The sequence below is a fragment of the Protopterus annectens genome, chromosome 15.part0 (assembly GCF_019279795.1).
Source record: "Protopterus annectens isolate FY-2018-M chromosome 15.part0, PAN1.0, whole genome shotgun sequence".
Lineage (NCBI taxonomy): Eukaryota > Metazoa > Chordata > Ceratodontiformes > Protopteridae > Protopterus > Protopterus annectens.
The window spans coordinates 65743265-65762056 of NC_056749.1; the positions used below are offsets into that span (position 1 = coordinate 65743265).

General features: G+C 42.2%; 1 protein-coding gene across 2 annotated transcripts in view; it reads right to left on the bottom strand.

Moving 5' to 3' along the window:
• Nucleotides 1-18792, bottom strand: part of F8 (coagulation factor VIII) — a 2728596-nt gene that overhangs the window by 509069 nt on the left and 2200735 nt on the right. For both annotated transcript variants that reach the window (XM_044057714.1, XM_044057713.1), the window contains one exon: nt 2046-2190. In XM_044057714.1, the coding sequence (XP_043913649.1) occupies nt 2046-2190 (145 nt within the window). The remainder of the gene's footprint in view (nt 1-2045; nt 2191-18792) is intronic.

Here is an 18792-nt window from a genome sequence, read left to right on the forward strand (position 1 = left end):
CTTCTTTTTCTTTCAGCTGTTCCCATTAGGGGTCGCCACAGTGGATCACCTGTTTCCATTTCTTCCTGTCCTTTGCATTTAGCTTTGTCACACCAACCACCTGCATGTTCTCTCTCACCACATCCATAAACCTTATTGTAGGCCTTTCTATTTTCCTCTTACCTGGCAGCTCCATCCTTAGCATCCTTTTCTCAATATATCCAGCATCCCTCCTCAGCACATCTCCAAAGTAACACAATCTCACCTCTCTGGCTTTGTCTCCAAACCATCTAACCTGAGCTGACCCTCTAATATACTTATTACTAATCCTGTCCATCCTCGCCACACCCAGTGCAAATCTTAACATCTTTAACTCTACCACGTCCAGCTCTGACTCCTGCTTTTTGTCAGTGCCACCATCTCCAACCCATATAACATAGCTGGTGTCACTACCCTCTGGTAGACCTTCCCTTTCACTCTTACTGGTACTTGTCTGTCACAAATCACTCCTGACACTCTTCTCCACCCACTCCACCCTGCCTGTAATCACTTCTTCACCTCTCTTCCACACTCGCCATTACTCTGAACTGTTGATCCCAAGTATTTAAACTCATCCACCTTTGGCAACTTTACTCCCTGCATCCTCACCATTCCTCTATCCTCCCTCTCATTCACACACATATATTCTGTCTTAGTCCTGCTGACCTTCATTCCTCTCCTCTCTAGAGCATATCTCCACCTCTCCAGGGTCTCCTTAACCTGTTCCCTACTCTCACTACAGATCACAATGTCATTAGTCCATGGGGACTCCTGTCTGATCTCATCTGTCAACCTGTCCATCAACATTACTAACAAGAAAGGGCTCAGAGCTGATCCTTGATATAATCCCACCTCCAGTTAAATAGAGGTTACTAAGGGGTAACGTTATTATTATTTATAAATGTCTTAAAGGCAGCAGTATTGGGAATATGGCAGACATTCAAAGTAGAAGACATTTAGTGAACACCAAGAATAAGAACTATTTTGTAGGTTGAGCCTTTGCTTTATCTTCTGGGTAGAATAACATTTTTCATTGAAGGTAGCACTCCTCCATTATTAGTTGGAAAAATAAGTCTCTGTTAATTCTTTTAAAAAAATCAGACAAATGAATAGGCATGAGGGCATTTAATCTGGGCCTTTATGGTGACATGTTCTTTGGAGGACTTTTTTAGATACTGAGCTTGATCCTCCTAACACTGAATGTTCTTTTGAATGACGTTTACCCACATATGTATATAGAAGTGCTTCCAAGTACACTCAGGGAGAACTAGCTTTGAGTGCATGGAATCACCAAAGTAAAAGTACAACAAAGAACCAACAGTGACAGTTATACTCACCAACTAGTGTAGCTCCATCCCACAACAGACCCAGGAAGTAGGGTCTTCCCCAGTGGTTTTCTCAATGAAGTGAGATGCCAACAACCAGAATTTATTCAAATTCACTACTAGAAATTAACCAATCAAGTTGAAAAATGAATCAAGTAAATTCAAGAAATTATCTTAGCGCACTATCTCTCTCTCTCTATATATATATATATATATATATATATATATATATATATATATAAAAATTAGAACACATGTAGCTATTATATTTAAAGAAAAAGTTATAGAGCAATACTTACACCTTATGATTATTTTGAAATTTCTTTCAGCATCAGCAAATGGATAAGTATATTGTTAAATCCCATACATTTAATATTAATAAAAATATTTGTTAAGTCCTGGCCTGACCTGGCCTAATTAAGAAACCAAAAGTAACAATCCACCCCCGTTTCTTATAATTCAATACCTGATTAGGGGGAACCAAACAATACTAATAAATGTAAAACATGTAGTAGAATGCTGAAATGTTTGAACAATGAACATTTTACATCTTATATTAGAAAAATTAGATATTTGTCATTTAATCTTTTTGAAATCACTCCTATGGAACATACGTGGAGCAGTTCACTGGTACACTGAAGGTTTAGTATATTTACTTTCTAAAATTAGATTGAGAACGATCATTTTATCTGGTAAACTTACTGTGCATGTTACAGCCAAAGAGTTCCATCCTTAGGGTAGGACGCTTGCTAAATCTTTTTGCATGCAGTCTGATAAATCTGCCCATAATTGGCGGGTTAAAGTGGTTTACTTTCTTGCTGCTGCCATCTATATTTCCAGTAAATGACTGTCATCAAAAAGAAGAGACAAGTGCTTGCATCATTATCCAATATCTGAAGCTTTTCCAGTACATCCACTATATACAGTTCATTTGCCAGCTATTAAATGAAATGCAACATGATGGAAGGCATTGATTTGTGGCGGTAAAGTGTAGTAAATCTAATTTTTGTCAATATTGTAGTAGTTCCACTGAGCACAGCTATTTATTTTATACAAGCTAAAAAGAATTAAAACACAAGAATAAAGAACATGAAATGCTGCCAGATTACTAGACATAACTTTATAGAGATACTACAAAATTTAAACAATATAACCTAGTACTGAGGAAATATAATGTGGCTTAAAGGTAATAAAAACTTTCCTTAAGGAAGATCAAAACACAAAAAATGGACAGCTAATTGTACATGAATGATTACTGTCGAAGGAGACCTCAACGCCATTTGCAAAATGGGAAAAAGGGGTTGTGGATGGATGGATTACTCTTGATATCAGCATATGAATTCTTAAAATTGACTTCTGTCACATCTTCTTCTGTGCGATCTTTGTTGCATTATACCTGGTACACTAACAAGATACACAATGACTTTAGAGGAGGAAAACTCAATAGAGATGCAAACCTTGTATGTGCCACTGTATCAATCCCTGTCACTGAATATGATCTATTTAAATGCTCTTGGATTAAAGCATTTGTTGTAATTTACATGGTTTTTATGTGGAAAAGAGAGAAGTATATACTGCTTGTTACTGGTATGTATAACTTGGATCTGACGAAGCTCTGACAAGGGGGAAGCATGTATTACCTTTTTTAACTTAATAAACAGAGGTTTAAACAAGCAATACCAGCATGAATCCTATTTTCTTATTTTTAATAAGAATGCAAAGTGATGTATGACACAGATATTTCATAAGAAGTTTTGATAGTAGTCCATTTTAACAATTCGTATGCCAGTATCAAGAATAATTGTTCCTTTTCCGTTAGTTTGTCCTTTTTGTGTTTAGATACTAGAACACTGTACATATAATCGGGATACAAAATCCCTGTGATTCAGAAATGTTACCACTAGCGGTAAACTGCCTTTACTGCTGGTGGTAGTTTAGATACTAGAACACTGTACATACAATCGGGATACATAATCCCTGTGATTCACAAATGTTACCACTAGCGGTAAACTGTCTTTACTGCTGGTGGTAGTTAAGATACTAGAACACTGTATATACAATCTGGATACATAATCCCTGCGATTCACAAATGTTACCACTAGCGGTAAACTGTCTTTACTGCTGGTAGTAGTTTAGATACTAGAACACTGTACATACAATCTGGATACATAATCCCTGCGATTCACAAATATTATCACTAGCGGTAAACTGTCTTTACTGCTGGTGGTAGTTTAGATATTAGAACACTGTACATACAATCTGGATACATAATCCCTGCGATTCACAAATGTTACCACTAGCGGTAAACTATCTTCACTGCTGGTGGTAGTTTAGATACTAGAACACTGTACATACAATCTGGATACATAATCCCTGCGATTCACAAATGTTACCACTAGCGGTAAACTGTCTTTACTGCTGGTGGTAGCTGTTTCAAATTCAGAGACAGCTCTGCCACTATGCTTTACCCGAAGAGGTGTTGTACTGTAGTAAGATGTCTGTCTCTGGCCTAAAGCAAATGCTAATGAGGCATTCTGAGGGAGAGGCCTATGATAATGCTCACCCCTGGAAATGTCTGCAGTGAGTGAGTCACACAGATGAGTAAATCACAGAACTGCTTAGCTGCAGAAATCACTACCATGAGCCACCGTAATTAACTCAGACAAAAGCAAGCATTCACCCAGCTTTTTCAATGGGTGAGACTGAGTTAGAGGTAAGTGATGGGAAGTTTGGCAGACAGGTAGTGTTGCAGGGATGGGTGTGTGTATTTGTGACTGAATATGTGTATGGCTGTGTGTATTACTGTACACAGAGCAATCTTAGGTGAGTGTGTGTGTGTGTGTGTGTGTGTGTGTGTGTGTGTGTGTGTGTGTGTGTGTGTGTCTCTCTTTCTCTCTCTCTCTGATAAGGTGGTTGCAGTAGGGGGTTAGTTGGAGAATAGATAGGATAGGTATGTGCATATGGGTGAAGAGATGAGTGGGTGAGTGTATAATTGAGTAATTCAGTGAGGGGTGTGTGTTTGATGTAAGTTAAGTGCCTCTGTATGTGCATGTGCATGTTTGTGTGTTGGGGGGTAGCAGCGGCTGTAATATGGTGGTACACTAGACACTAGGGCACTTTTAGTACTTTGAATAACTGAAAACATAATAAAATGCTGGATTTTGTAGCAAAAAGCTGCACATGAAGAAAAAAGTGGGAAACTGTATGGGCTGGCATTGCTTACTGCATTAATCTGTGACAGGGATACAAAGCCAAATCAAGAGGCAAAAATCCTGGATATTCTGGTCAGTCAGAGGCAGTTGAGAGGTATAGGGATGTGTGTGTATGTTTGGATGGATGTGTGTAGGTGGAGGAATGAATGAATGAGGGGGTGCCCGTGTGAATGTAATGCATGGGACGCTGATGGTGATTACTGTAGCTAAGTGCTTGCCAGAGCTTGTGGTAATTACCACAGAATTCAAAGTCATGAAAGTTAGCTGATAATCTTTCCTGATTGCAGCCTGTGTTTCCTTTAATCTTTGGTTTCTGTGATTGAGCTAAAAAGCACTTTTTGTCTTGGTCATGCCATCCGCTGCCAGGCCTTTTTCTGAATCCTGGCCAGTGTTTCACTATGTCTCTTCAGAATATATTGTGAGAATTGATGAAGTAGTCCTTTAACATGTGTGAATATTGGACTAGAGGTCAGGTTAAGAGAAGCTCAAGTCATGCTCCTTCTGTCCATGTGACCATGATAAACTCATGTTATGCAACCCTACAGCCGTTAAAACTAAATGACATATGAGCTCTTATTAGTCTTATTACTCTGTCTAGTTAGGAAAGCACATTGCGGCATATGTAAATAGCAGGGCGTCATCCAGTTGTTTGAAGGACAGTTTCTCAAGAGGCAGATGGTCAAGTGCCTCTTCCTGAGTATCCCAATGACTTAGTGGCTAATCCCTGCAACTGTCTGAGTGATCGTCGACTATTACAGATGGAAGGGAGTCTCGGAGTTGTATATATAACTAGCTCTTTGCAAAAACACTTTTTTGACTTCCTGCTTTTATGTTATAAAAATGCATTAATCATGATATTAATTTCTTGATATGGTGTCTTTTTGACAGATAAGTATTAACAACTTAAACATGGTATCTAGAGCTAAATAAGTTGGCTGCTGATATTATGAACCAAACCCAATTAGTACAATAACAATGGACAACATTCACAGAACAGAAAATATGTATTTTACAGAACAAGAATAAAAGGCTCTCAGTATACAAATTGCCTAACAGTTGAAAATGAAACTGACATCAACTATTTTGAACTAGTAAATATACTGATACATGTGTTCTGGCTTAAACTACAAGGTCCTTGAAGATACTTTTTTGATCTTATTACAAGATAGGGAACATTTAAACATGCAACCCAAATAGCTACGCAAGTTTCTTTCAGAAATGAATCAGTAATGGTTAGTAGTGAGTTTCAAAATACTGAAGGTAAAAATGAATAACACATTATGTTAATGTTTTATTAATGTTTTAATAACATTACTTATTCTGGAAAGGCATGCAATGATAGTTGGCATCGGTATAGCTTTTCTTTTTGAATGGGGTTCTTTGAAGACAGGCTGAACAGGAGTGACTTATCATTTTTCATTCTCTATTAGCCTTTTCACTGCAGAGCCAGGCTTGGAACATCACAGGACACTGAGGTATTAGTAGGAAAGGACAATTACGGAGTGAATCTCTCAGCAAGGACGTGGACTTTCTACAACTCCTACAAATGTAACTAGAATGGTGTCATCTTTTGTATATATAAAAAATGCTCTCTCAAAGATTTTAGAGCTCTTCTAGAATAATCATCACATCAGAAACATAACAAGGGAATTTAACACTCTGCACAATATATATCCACTGTTTATATGGTCACTTGTAAAGTATTAGACTTGTTTCTTATGGTGGCAGTGAGTTATTAGGTTAAACCTTGTGACATAAATGATCAAAACTACATCATTATCCTGTTTGGCCACGTATGTCAAAAAAACACCATACAACCAGGTAATAAACAGAGCTGCATTACAAGTCAGCATTTTTCATACAAGCAGGAAGCAGATGACAAAGTGAACCTGTCATTAGCTTATATTAAATGTGCTTGATGGCAGAAACAGAGAATAAACCTATCTAGTTTGTGTTTTAAGTACATCTAACTCTAATGCTCACATATCCTTATCTAGATTGTGCTTTAAGTACATTTATTTCTAATTCCTATATAAGGCCATCTAGTTTGTACTTTAAATACATTTAACTCTAATGCCTATGTAAGCCTATCTAGCTCGCACTTTAAGTACATATGACTAATGGCTATGATGCTGGTTTTGCTGTGTTCCTAATCAAACTTGTACTTCAATTTGCTTGGATTATCTTAACCCATTCAGGTCAAAAGCACTGAAAGTCAGAGCTCACACAGCACCCTTATTTCACTTCAGAAAATGGGTGGAACTCACAGACATTTTCTTACAGGGTATTAACATAAAAGAGGAACCCAATATCAACTCTGCGGTTTCACTAGAGCAGCATATTAAGCTGCTATGAAGCACAGACTGAGAAAAAATGTCTGCCATCTTATTTACATGTACCAAATGTGGCAGTTTAGTAAGTAACAAACAAATAAATAAATACATAAGAAAATTAAGACAAATCACTAGACTAACATTTTCTGCAGTCCTGTTACAAAGACTTTCCATTTTATTTTTCTGTGCTAATCAGAGTTTAAAAACCCATGTTTAATGAGTGAGGGAAAATAAAACAAAATGAACATAGTTATAAGTGTGTGTGTGTGTGTGTGTGTGTGTGTGTGTGTGTGTGTGTGTGTGTGTGTGTCTGTGTGACAGAGAGAGAGAGACAACAGGGAGATAAAGAGGGTACGAGTACTTCTCAGCGTCTTTGCTGAAGAATTCTGGACAATGCCAACAATAATGGGGTGACAAAGGTATATAATCACAGTCAATTTTTAAATAATATCCTAATTCACTAATAATATTAACAGAGCAAGAGGTTTTGTATTATTATGCTTTTTCTGAACACTAAAGAGTGTGAGACTGTAATGGCTACATTTACTGATTGACTGAGCCCTCAGAGAGTCATCAGAAAATTAAACATTTTTCAAGGGACAGATGAAAAATGTGAGGCAAAATTAGGGACATTATGAAAGCTCAGGAACATTTGAGAAATGCATGCCTTATACTCAGTTAATAAATAAATATAAAGATGAGCAGCCACAAGCCTTTTAAAGGTGAATAAATAAAATATTTAAGTAGTTTAAAATCAAGCTATGCACTTTTAAGTGTGCCTGCTTAAAGGTGTATCTGGCAAGGCATATTATGGTCCTTGTGATTGCTTGCCTGGTCTTGTTTCTATGTTCTAGTGTAAAAAAATAATTAGTTAAGCAGTATATTTAACAGTTAAATATACAGACAGGTAAGAAATTAAACAAGTAAATTGAAAATAATCCTTTTGAACAAGTGGATAGCAAGAAGGATTAAACGTAAACATCTGTCTACAGTTATACTTCATTTTCTGTCTGTTCATAACTGAAATAATTATTTACTCTTAAGGAAAGGAAATGAATTTCAAAGCAAAGATAAAACTACAGAGAACAAAAATGACAGATCTGCACTTTACAGGCTCCAGGGTACCTATGCTTATGTCCCTCTTTTTCTTTTGAAGCTATTTGGTTTATATATTGCCATATAAACCATAGATACAATTTATACATAAATGACCTTGGGTTGTTATCTCTGTAATAAAATTGTCTAATTGCAATTTTAATGACCATTTAATTTTCTGGCCTTGGAAAAGTGATGGATCATATAAACACAGGCAATAATAATTACATAGTCATGTCCTATGTATGATTCATGCAGCTCCCAGTAGAAGGAAGTTGCAACTTCAGTTACAAATACCTTGTACTGTTTTCTACATTTCATAGAAAAAGCTGACAAGTACATCTTTTCATGCTACTGGAAACACAAATTACAGAAATAAGTCACAAGTTCATAGGTTCATAGGTTCATACTACGCTATCTGCCCTAGGGCATTTATAAGCCTAGCCAGAGTGTGTTTGGCTTTCGCCACCCATTTTAAATTAATTTTGCTATGCCCTTTTTTGAGGTTAGTATACTGTGCCTCTGTCTAACAGTGACACAGAAGTGATACCCGGGGTAAACCTACGATTCCCCATCCACTCATCAAGATTCCTCTTGAAGAGAGTCAATGAGGGACTCTGCCTAACCTGGACTGGGATTTTATTCCAGAGTGAAGGGAGCCTCTGGGTTACGAATCTGTCCCTCCAGCATGTCCTATTTATTTCAGTGCTGAGGTTCAAGTCTCTCGAGCGCGTAGCTCGATGGGATTTGGATTTTCTGAGGTGCAGCATGTCCATTAATTCCGGGTTGGACATAGCTTTATACATCAGGCACAGATCGCCTCTGAGCAGGCGGCTTGCCACTGAGTAGAGCTGGAGTTTCTTTAACTGGGCAGCATATGACATCTGTTTGAGCCCTTTGATCCTCTTGGTGAGGTACTTTTGGGTTCTTTCCAGTTGCTGCAGGTGTCTGGTAAGGTACATCCCAAAAGGGGCATTGTACTCAATTATGGGCCTGATGAGGGATGAGTAAAGAGGCACGATGACCTCCCCTGATCTATATGTGAATCCCTTCATGATTAGGTGGGCTATATAAAATGTTTTTCTAACCACTTTGGCCACGTGGTTGTTAAATGAGAGATTGCCATCAACTTGTGTCCCCAGGTCCCTAATTACATCTTCCATACTTAATGGATTACCACCTATGTGGTAATTTGTGGGCACTTTGTTTTTGCCAAAGGGGATGACTATACACTTTTTGGCATTTAGCTTGAGGCCATGGCTCTGGCACCAGTTGTCTGTTTCTATGAGGCCCTTTTGGAGGATGCTTGTGTCGGCTGGAGAGTCGATTATGGCACCCAGTTTGCAGTCATCTGCGAACTTGGTCAGCCACAGTCCTTCCATGTTGGCCTGTACCTCCGAGAAATATATACCGAACAAGAGAGGTCCGAGGACTGAGCCTTGTTGGATGCCACTTGTAACTGGTTTGGAGTCTGAGTGCAGGTGCAGCTCATATATGGCATATCTTCGACAGTCTTAGTCACAAAACACTGGCATACTTATACATCATATCTTCTCCTCTTATCTGGATCTCATGCAAGTTTTGTTGAGACACCCTCAAAAATGACATTTGAAATGAGAGTGCTGTCTTTTGGTATTCTCCCTAATTCTTGTTTTAAAAGGCTGACTGGGTTTGCATTCTTAGTTACAGGCCCTGCCTGTATCATTCCAGCCTTGACAGAATCTGGTTAAATCTCGCTGTCACCTACTCCATGACCCAGATAATACACTTCTGTCATTCCTGCACTTGCTTTCCCTAATAGCTGACCCTCCACATTTTAGTATGCCGATCCCCTGCCTAGCATATTTTAGTATTTCTATGTAATGATACAGCAAGCTCAAAAGCTCAAAAAATGGTGTGTAGGAGTTTGTACCAGATTATAAAAGTCATATACCCTTCCCTGAGAGAGTTATCCCTCTTTTCCTTAAAGCATGACGTAGATGTAGATTGCCTTCTCTCAAGACGAGGAGATTTCCATACTGTACCTGCATTATATTTGAAGAAATTATTCAAAGTGTTCGTTTTACCCAGAGACAGATTAACAAATAAGTTGTTATTCCTAGTATAATTTCTGTGCGATGTGAAGTTCAAACTCATTGTTGCTGTCAGTGTTTCATTTTAAGGTATTTATGCATAAAATAAGCCCCTCTAAGCAAGCTATTTCTAACTGAGAATATTTTCACTTCTTCAAACATTTTCTTACACTAAAGATAATGTACTTCAGATATCAGGCTTGTAAATTGTTTTCTGGATTCTTTTAAGCTTCTTGAGGGAAGCTGAATTACACATACAAGCTTTTCCATGGTAGAGTATATGCTAGTATATCAGTGGCTTGTAATTGGCAACTTTAGATTACAGTATAATCCAGGTAAACAACTGTATAGTCTAAATCTCACACTAGAATGGAATCTATCTGTTTCCGAAAGGTTTGGGGATTTCTTAATCCCAAAGGGCACCTTGGTGAACTTGTATAACCCAAAAAAGTGTTGCAAAAGCTGAACTCTCCCTCACTGCAGGTGCCACAGGTACCAGTCAATAACAATTGGTCAGGTCAGTGGTAGTTATATACTTATCCCCACCCAAATTCTGTAAAGCTTCATTTATCCTGTGCATGAGGTAAGCATCTAATAGTGCAACTAATAATTTTCCTATAGCCTACACAAAACCTGATGCTTCCATCTTTCTCAGACACCAGCACTACCAGTAAGGCACAGGGACTTCTAGAATCCTGGATTAATCCTAGATCCAACATCTCCTGCAGTCTCTCTTAATGGGTTTGAATAACCTTCTCAGGTACCCGATAAGGAGACTGTTTGATAGGTAGCTGGGGTCCAGTATCTACATGGTGCTACGGAAGGTGGACATACTCTGGTAAATCAATGAAGATGCCCAAAACTCCTGTAATACTGCTTGATCTCCTGCTCCTGGGTAGAAGTTAGCAGCTGTGACATGGGTACCTTGTCTACTGATATGTCAGACAAAGCCTCATGGAGGAGGTCTACCACACGATCCCCTTCTGACTTCTGTAATCCACTGAGGATATTGAGTACCTTCTGTGATGCCCCAACAGTAGTTGGGCCAGCCCAGTATCCTCACCACTGGCAAAAGTGGAGGAAGTACACCCTGGGAGGATGACAAGTACACACACAGTAAAGTGCAATTTCCCTTAAGAGCACACAGTGAGCACAGTCAGTCTGGTGCTGGTTTCACTATCTTTCTCCAGATCCCTAGTAAGACTCCCCACTGGCACAGCTATAAAGTTGAGTCATTAGCCAGGGTTCCAAGCCAAGTCCTCCAACACTCTCTCTGTCCAACCAGTGCTTTGTATCCCTGCTCACACTCTTGAACATTTGTTCTATACACACACACACACACACACACACACACACACACACACACACACACACACACACACACACACACACACACACACACACCTGGGAAAAGCTAACACAGGTTTACTAGCTATGCCCCCTTCTGTCCAGACTATAAGGTAGTTATCACTCCCACCAGAGCCCCTTATCAGCTACTTTAAGGCCCTTAACAAAGGTTATCCAATCCTACTGTGTAATGTTACTATTAATCCAAATGATAGTCTGACCATGAGCAAGGCTATTAGAAGTGGGCTGCACGGTGGTACCAAACAAATATGCAGGTACTCTCAGAGCTTAAATATGTCTCAGAAATATCAGCCCAAAAGATAATTTTAAATGTATGTAATATAAAATAATAAAAGAACAAGAAAATACTCACAGGAAATATTTAAAACAACATTGCAGGACAGTCTCAAATAAATACAGAAAACATCTAAACTAATTTTCACTATATTCCTAACTATATCTAAAATAATTTACTGTACCCTAGTTAACTTACTTACAGCAAGGCAAGACAGATGTGGTGAGTGGATGTTTCCAACAGATGCTGCCAGGTCAAAAGACAAAATACAAAATGCCCAGTCTCTCTCTTTCTCTCTCTCAGAGACTTCTTAAATTAATATCAAATATTACTGCTAGGATACTTGCAGCATGACATCACTTTTGGTTACCTGACCTCAGTTCCCAGGCTCAACAACCATTGCTAGAAACTGCTAACATTTAGCATTTCCCTGTGAAAATACATAGCCTTCAAATGCTTGCAACTGCTGGAAGACATAAAACAATAAAACACTTACAAAACAATGCAGAAGGCTCCCTAGTCTTAGACATCCTGTCTCCTTGCTGCACTGAAACTGAACGATAACATCTCTTTTATGGCACAGTTATAAAACAATTTAATTTTAACCATTTTACTGAAGTTTTGCAAGTTAACCTTCTATGTGCCAATTCCGACTGTTAAACGTATACATTTACACAATTACAATAGTTTATATAAATTTCTATTCTTTTCGAATAGGGCACACTATGGATACATCTTTACGCTCAGTATTGTGCAGACCCTTTTCACACACTCTTCTGTACCAGCATTTTGATATACACATAACATGCAGTTCTAATGCATTTGTAACACAAGCATATGAATCATGTTGACAAGTGACATATAATCATTTACAAAATTCCAGACAACTGTGCTGGCAGTATCACCCTCTATCACACTTCTATATAAATCATATCAATATTCACAAATAACATATGATTATTTCCAAAATTCCAGTGAACTGGGCTGGCAATATTTCCTTTTGTGACATCTTCATCTCTTTTTACCATGGTAGGGCTTCTTCAAGTAAATATGGTAAAGCCTGTACTTCTGCCTCTTGCTTGTCAACTCTTTCATGCAGGTAACATCACTTACCTTTCCCACAATACTGAAAGGACTCTCCCATGCTGTCTGTTGGTTACTGCATTTAAAGCAAAAGGTACCATAATATTTCTGCCCAACAGAATACTCTCTGGCCCTAGTTGCCCGGTCAAGCCAGATGTTTTGCTGCTATTGTGTTTGTGCTGGGTTCTCTTGTGGTATTCCCATGAGCTCTCTAGGCTGGATTCCTTATGGAATGATAGTCACCCCTTCACTCATCATGACAAATTAAGTTTAAAGGTCCCTGCACTATAAGATCATACAAAAACTAAAGGATAAAAATCCTATGGATTCCAAGCACAGCTTATTGTATACAAAGAACAGACAAAGTAAATTCCCCACTCATTCTTATCTGACTTTGAGTGCTATCTAGACTTTAGTGTAGAGTTAAATCTTTTCTCCAGCCCACTGATTTGTGGATAGTGGGGGTGGCCTTTAAATGCTTTACTCCGCAATGTTTTCACAAATGGACCAGCAGGTATGATATGAAACAGGCACCTCTAGCTTTCAGTATTTCTCTCAACAAGCTTATCCTGCTGAAGATTTCTAACAAGGCATTTGCCACCTTCTTTACCTTGGTAGAGGCCAGAGAGTCTGCACATTTGCAGATTTTTACTGGGGATACGTGGTGATCACAATGTTTTTACTTTGGGTTGTGTGAAGAACCTGGGGTAGCACCAATGTCCCTTATGGACAGGGGCAATCTGTAAGATACTCCTGGCATAGGTAAAGACCTATGCCATCTTCTTGCCCCAGGGACTATATATTGGATAAAACTGGGGTATATTAGCTAGGTTGGTAAGGGCTCTTAAACCGTTAGCCTAGTAATCTCCTATGAACCCATGAACCTATAAGAAAATTTACTTAATGGTGGACATTGTTACTCTTGCACCAGTACTGGCTGAAATGGCTGAGCTTTTTGATAATCTCCTTTGGCCATAAGCCATGTAAGAACCTATGACTCAAAGAACACCAGTTCAGGGCATTTGGTAGCATACTCCTCCCCCACCAGGATATGCCTCTTACCTGTGGAGCTTGGGGTACTAAGATTGCCCACAATTTCCACAGCTCCTGTCTAAAATGGTTCCTCAGTAACAGGTAAAGACATCAAGGCAGTATTAAATTTATCTCCTGCCTTGTCATACTTCTGGCACTGCTGACGTATCTCACAGTACCTGACCAATAAAATTGTATGAACCTTCTTTGTGTGCACTTTGTGACCATATGACCTGAAAAGGGAATATCAGAGGCTATGGTTAGAAGTTTCCAACTATAGGTCCATGGTCCTACCAGCTGCTGTTGCACTTCTTCCTTTTGCCCTCCTATGGTAGTTCATTCTCTGTACAATACCCTTTTGTCCCAGTATACATATGTATGTCTACCCTTGATGATTAGGAGCCTGCTTAGATACTTCTTTCTAGCTCTGTAAGGTGTGATGTGAGAGGTGAACTTACTCTGAAAATGGCTTTTTATGTCCATGTTAGCATCCCAGCTTGGCAATCAACTGCCAGGCCACCCATCCTGTAACTATCTCACCTAGTGCTAACCTTCAAAATGGGTCTGCCTAGCTGGAAAGGGAAGGGATTGCAGCACTCTGCCTGGCACAGGGTAGTACATGGACAGCAGCAGTCTACCCTGCACAAGGTAGTACATGGATAGCAGCACTCTGCCCTGCACAGGGTAGTTCATGGACAGAAGCACTCTGCCCTGCAAAGGGTAGTACATGGACAGCAGCAGCACTCTGCCTGGCACAGGGTAGTACATGGACAGCAGCACTCTGCCCTGCACAGGGTAGTACATGGAGAGCAGCACTCTGCCCTGCACAGGGTAGTACATGGACAGCAGCACTCTGCCCAGCACAGGGTAGTACATGGACAGCAGCAGCACTCTGCCAGGCACAGGGTAGTACATGGACTGCATCACTCCACCCTGAACATGGTACTACATGGACAACAGCACTCCACCCTGCACAGGGTAGTACATGGACAACAGCAGTCTGCCCTGCACAGGGTAGTACATGGACAGCAGCAGCACTCTGCCCAGCACAGGGTAGTACATGGACAGCAGCAGCACTCTGCCCAGCACAGGGTAGTACATGGACAGCAGCAGCACTCTGCCCTGCACAGGGTAGTACATGGACAGCAGCAACACTCTGCCCTGCACAGGGTAGTACATGGACAGAAGCACTCTGCACTGCATAGGGTAGTACATGGACTGGAGCAGCACTCTGCCAGGCACAGGGTAGTACATGGACAACAGCACTCTGCCCTGCACATGATAGTACATGGACAGCAGCACTTTGCCCTGCATAGGGTAGTACAGGGACAGCAGCAGTCTGCCCTGCACAGGGCAGTACATGGACAGCAGCAGTCTGCCTGGGCTAGGGTAGTACATGGACAGCAGCACTCTGCCTGGCACAGGTTAGTACATGGACAGCAGCAGCACTCTGCCCTGCACAGGGTAGTACATGGACAACAGCAGTCTGCCCTGCACAGGGTAGTACATGGACAGCAGCAGTCTGCCCTGCACAGGGTAGTACATGGACAGCAGCACTCTGCCCTGCACAAGGTAGTACAGGGACAGCAGCAGCATTCTTCCCTGCACAGGGTAGTACATGGACAGCAGCAGGCTGCCCTGCACAGGGTAGTACATGGACAATAGTACTCTGCCCTGCACAGAGTAGTACATGGACAGCACCACTCTGCCATGAACAGGGTAGTACATGGACAGCAGCAATCTGCCCTGCACAGGGTAGTAAATGAACAGCAGCAATCTGCCCTGCACAGGGTAGTAAATGGACAGCAGCACTCTGTCCGGCACTGGGTAGTACATGGACAGCAGCACTCTGCCCTGCACAGGGTAGTACATGGACAACAGCACTCTGCCCTGCACAGGGTAGTACATGGACAGCAGCACTCTGCCCTGCACAGGGTAGTACATGGACAGGAGCAGTCTGCCCTGCACAGGGTAGTACATGGACAACAGCACTCTGCCCTGCACAGGGTAGTACATGGACAACAGCAGTCTGCCCTGCACAGGGTAGTACATGGACAACAGCACTCTGGCCTGCACTGGGTTGTACATGGACAGCAGCACTCTGCCCTGCACAGAGTAGTACATGGACAGCAGCAGTCTGCCCTGCACAGGGTAGTACATGGACAACAGCACTCTGCCCTGCACAGGGTAGTACATGGACAACAGCAGTCTGCCCTACACAGGATAGTACTTGGACAGCAGCAGCACTCTGCCCAGCACAGGGTAGTACATGGACAGCAGCAGCACTCTGCCCTGCACAGGGTAGTACATGGACTGCAGCACTCCACCCTGAACAGGTAGTACATGGACAGCAGAAATATGTCCTGCACAGGGTAGTACATGGACAACAGCATGCTGCCCTGCACAGGGTAGTACATGGACAACAGCACTCTGCCCTGCACATTATAGTACATGGACAGCAGCACTCTGCCCTGCACAGGGTAGTACAGGGACAGCAGCAGTCTGCCCTGCACAGGGTAGTACATGGACAGCAGCAGTCTGCCCGGCACAGGGTAGTACATGGACAGCAGCACTCTGCCCTGCACAGGGTAGTACATGGACAGCAGCACTCTGCCCTGCACAAGGTAGTACATGGACAGCGGCACTCTGCGTGGCACAGGTTAGTACATGGACAGCAGCAGCACTCTGCCCTTCACAGGGTAGTACATGGACAGCAGCAATCTGCCCTGCACAGGGTAGTTAATGGGCAACAGCACTCTGTCCAGCACAGGGTAGTACATGGACAGCAGCACTCTGTCCGGCACAGGGTAGTACATGGACAGCAGCACTCTGCCCTGCACAGGGTAATACATGGACAACAGCAGTCTGCCCTGCACAGGGTAATACATGGACAGCAGCAGTCTGCCCTGCACAGGGTAGTAAATGGACAGCAGCAATCTGCCCTGCACAGGGTAGTACATGGACAACAGCAGTCTGCCCTGCACATGGTAGTACATGGACAACAGCAGTCTGCCCTGCACAGGGAGGTACATGGACAACAACACTCTGCCCTGCACAGGGTAGTAAATGGACAGCAGCAATCTGCCCTGCACAGTGTAGTACATGGACAACAGCACTCTGTCCGGCACAGGGTAGTACATGGACAGCAGCGCTCTGTTCGGCACAGGGTAGTACATGGACAGCAGCACTCTGCCCTGCACAGGTTAATACATGGACAACAGCAGTCCGCCCTGCACAGGGTAATACATGGACAGCAGCACTCTGCCCTGCACAGGGTAATACATGGACAGCAGCACTCTGCCCTGCACAGGGTAATACATGGACAACAGCAGTCTGCCCTGCACAGGGTAATACATGGACAGCAGCAGTCTGCCCTGCATAGGGTAGTACATGGACAACAGCACTCTGCCCTGCACAGGGTAGTACATGGACAGCAGCACTCTGCCCTGCACAAGGTTATACAGGGACAGCAGCAGCACTCTTCCCTGCACAGGATAGTACATGGACAGCAGCAGTCTGCCCTGCACAGGGAGGTACATGGACAACAGCACTCTGCCCTGCACAGGGTAGTAAATGGACAGCAGCAATCTGCCCTGCACAGGGTAGTACATGGACAACAGCAGTCTGCCCTGCACAGGGTAGTACATGGACAGCAGCAGCACTCTGCCCTGCACAGGGTAGTACATAGGTTCATAGGTTCATAGGTTTATACTAGGCTATCTGCCCTAAGGCATTTATAAGCCTAGCCCAGAGTTTTTGTGGCTTACGCCACCCCTTATGTTAAAAAATACTGTGCCCATTAGTTTGTTGTGCCTCTGTCCAGCAGTGACACAGAGATGATTCCCGGGGTAAACCTACGATCTCCCATCCACCGGTCAAGATTTCTCTTGAACAGAGCCAGCGAGGTGCTCTGCCTCACATGGACCGGGATTTTATTCCACAACATAGGGAGTCTCTGGGTAACAAATCTATCCCTCCAGCATGTCCTATTTATATCCGTGCTAAGGTTTAAGTTGCTTGCTCTAGTGGATCTGGTAGATTTGGATTTTTTGAGGTGGAGCATGTCCATTAATTCCGGGTTGGACATGGCCTTGTATGTCAGGCACAGGCCACCTCTGAGCAGACGGTATGCGACTGAATAGAGCTGGAGTTTCTTCAGTCTGGCAGCATATGACAGATTTTGGAATCCCTTTATCCTTTTGGTGAGGAACTTTTGGGGTCTCTCCAATTGCTGCAGGTGTTGGGTGAGATACATCCCGAATGGGGCATTGTACTCAATCATTGGTCTGATAAGTGAAGAGTACAGGGGAACAATGACCTCACTTGATCTGGATGTGAATCCCTTCATGATCAGGTGGGCAATGTAGAAGGTTTTTCTAACCACTTTAGCAATGTGAGTGTCAAAAGAAAGGCCACTGTCAACCTGGGTCCCCAGGTCCCTGATAACCTCTTCTGTGCTTAGTGGATTGCCACCTATATGGTAGCTTGGGGTTACCTTGTTTTTCCCGAAGGGTATGACTATACATATTTTGGCATTTAACTTCAGGCCATGGCTATGGCACCAGCTATCAGTTTCCGTGAGACCCCTCTGAAGGATATCTGTGTCCGATGTACTTTCCACTATGGCTCCCAGTTTGCAGTCATCTGCAAACATTGTCAGCCATAGTCCTCCTATGTTAGCCTGTACTTCTGAGAAGTAGATGCCGAACAACAGGGGGCCATGGACTGAGCCCTGTGGGACACCACTTGTGACTGGCTTGGAGTCTGACGTGGCGCCAGCTACTCTAACCCTGTGGGTTCTGTCCTTTAGCCAGTTTGCAACCCATCTTGTGACATATGGGTTTACATTTAAGCTGGTAAGTTTCTCTATAATACCCGAGTGGGGTATTGTGTCGAAAGCTTTTGCAAGGTCAAGGTGGGCTGTATGGACTGCCTTTCCCTCATCAATGGCCTTGGTGACTGTTTCGAAGAAGTCGACCA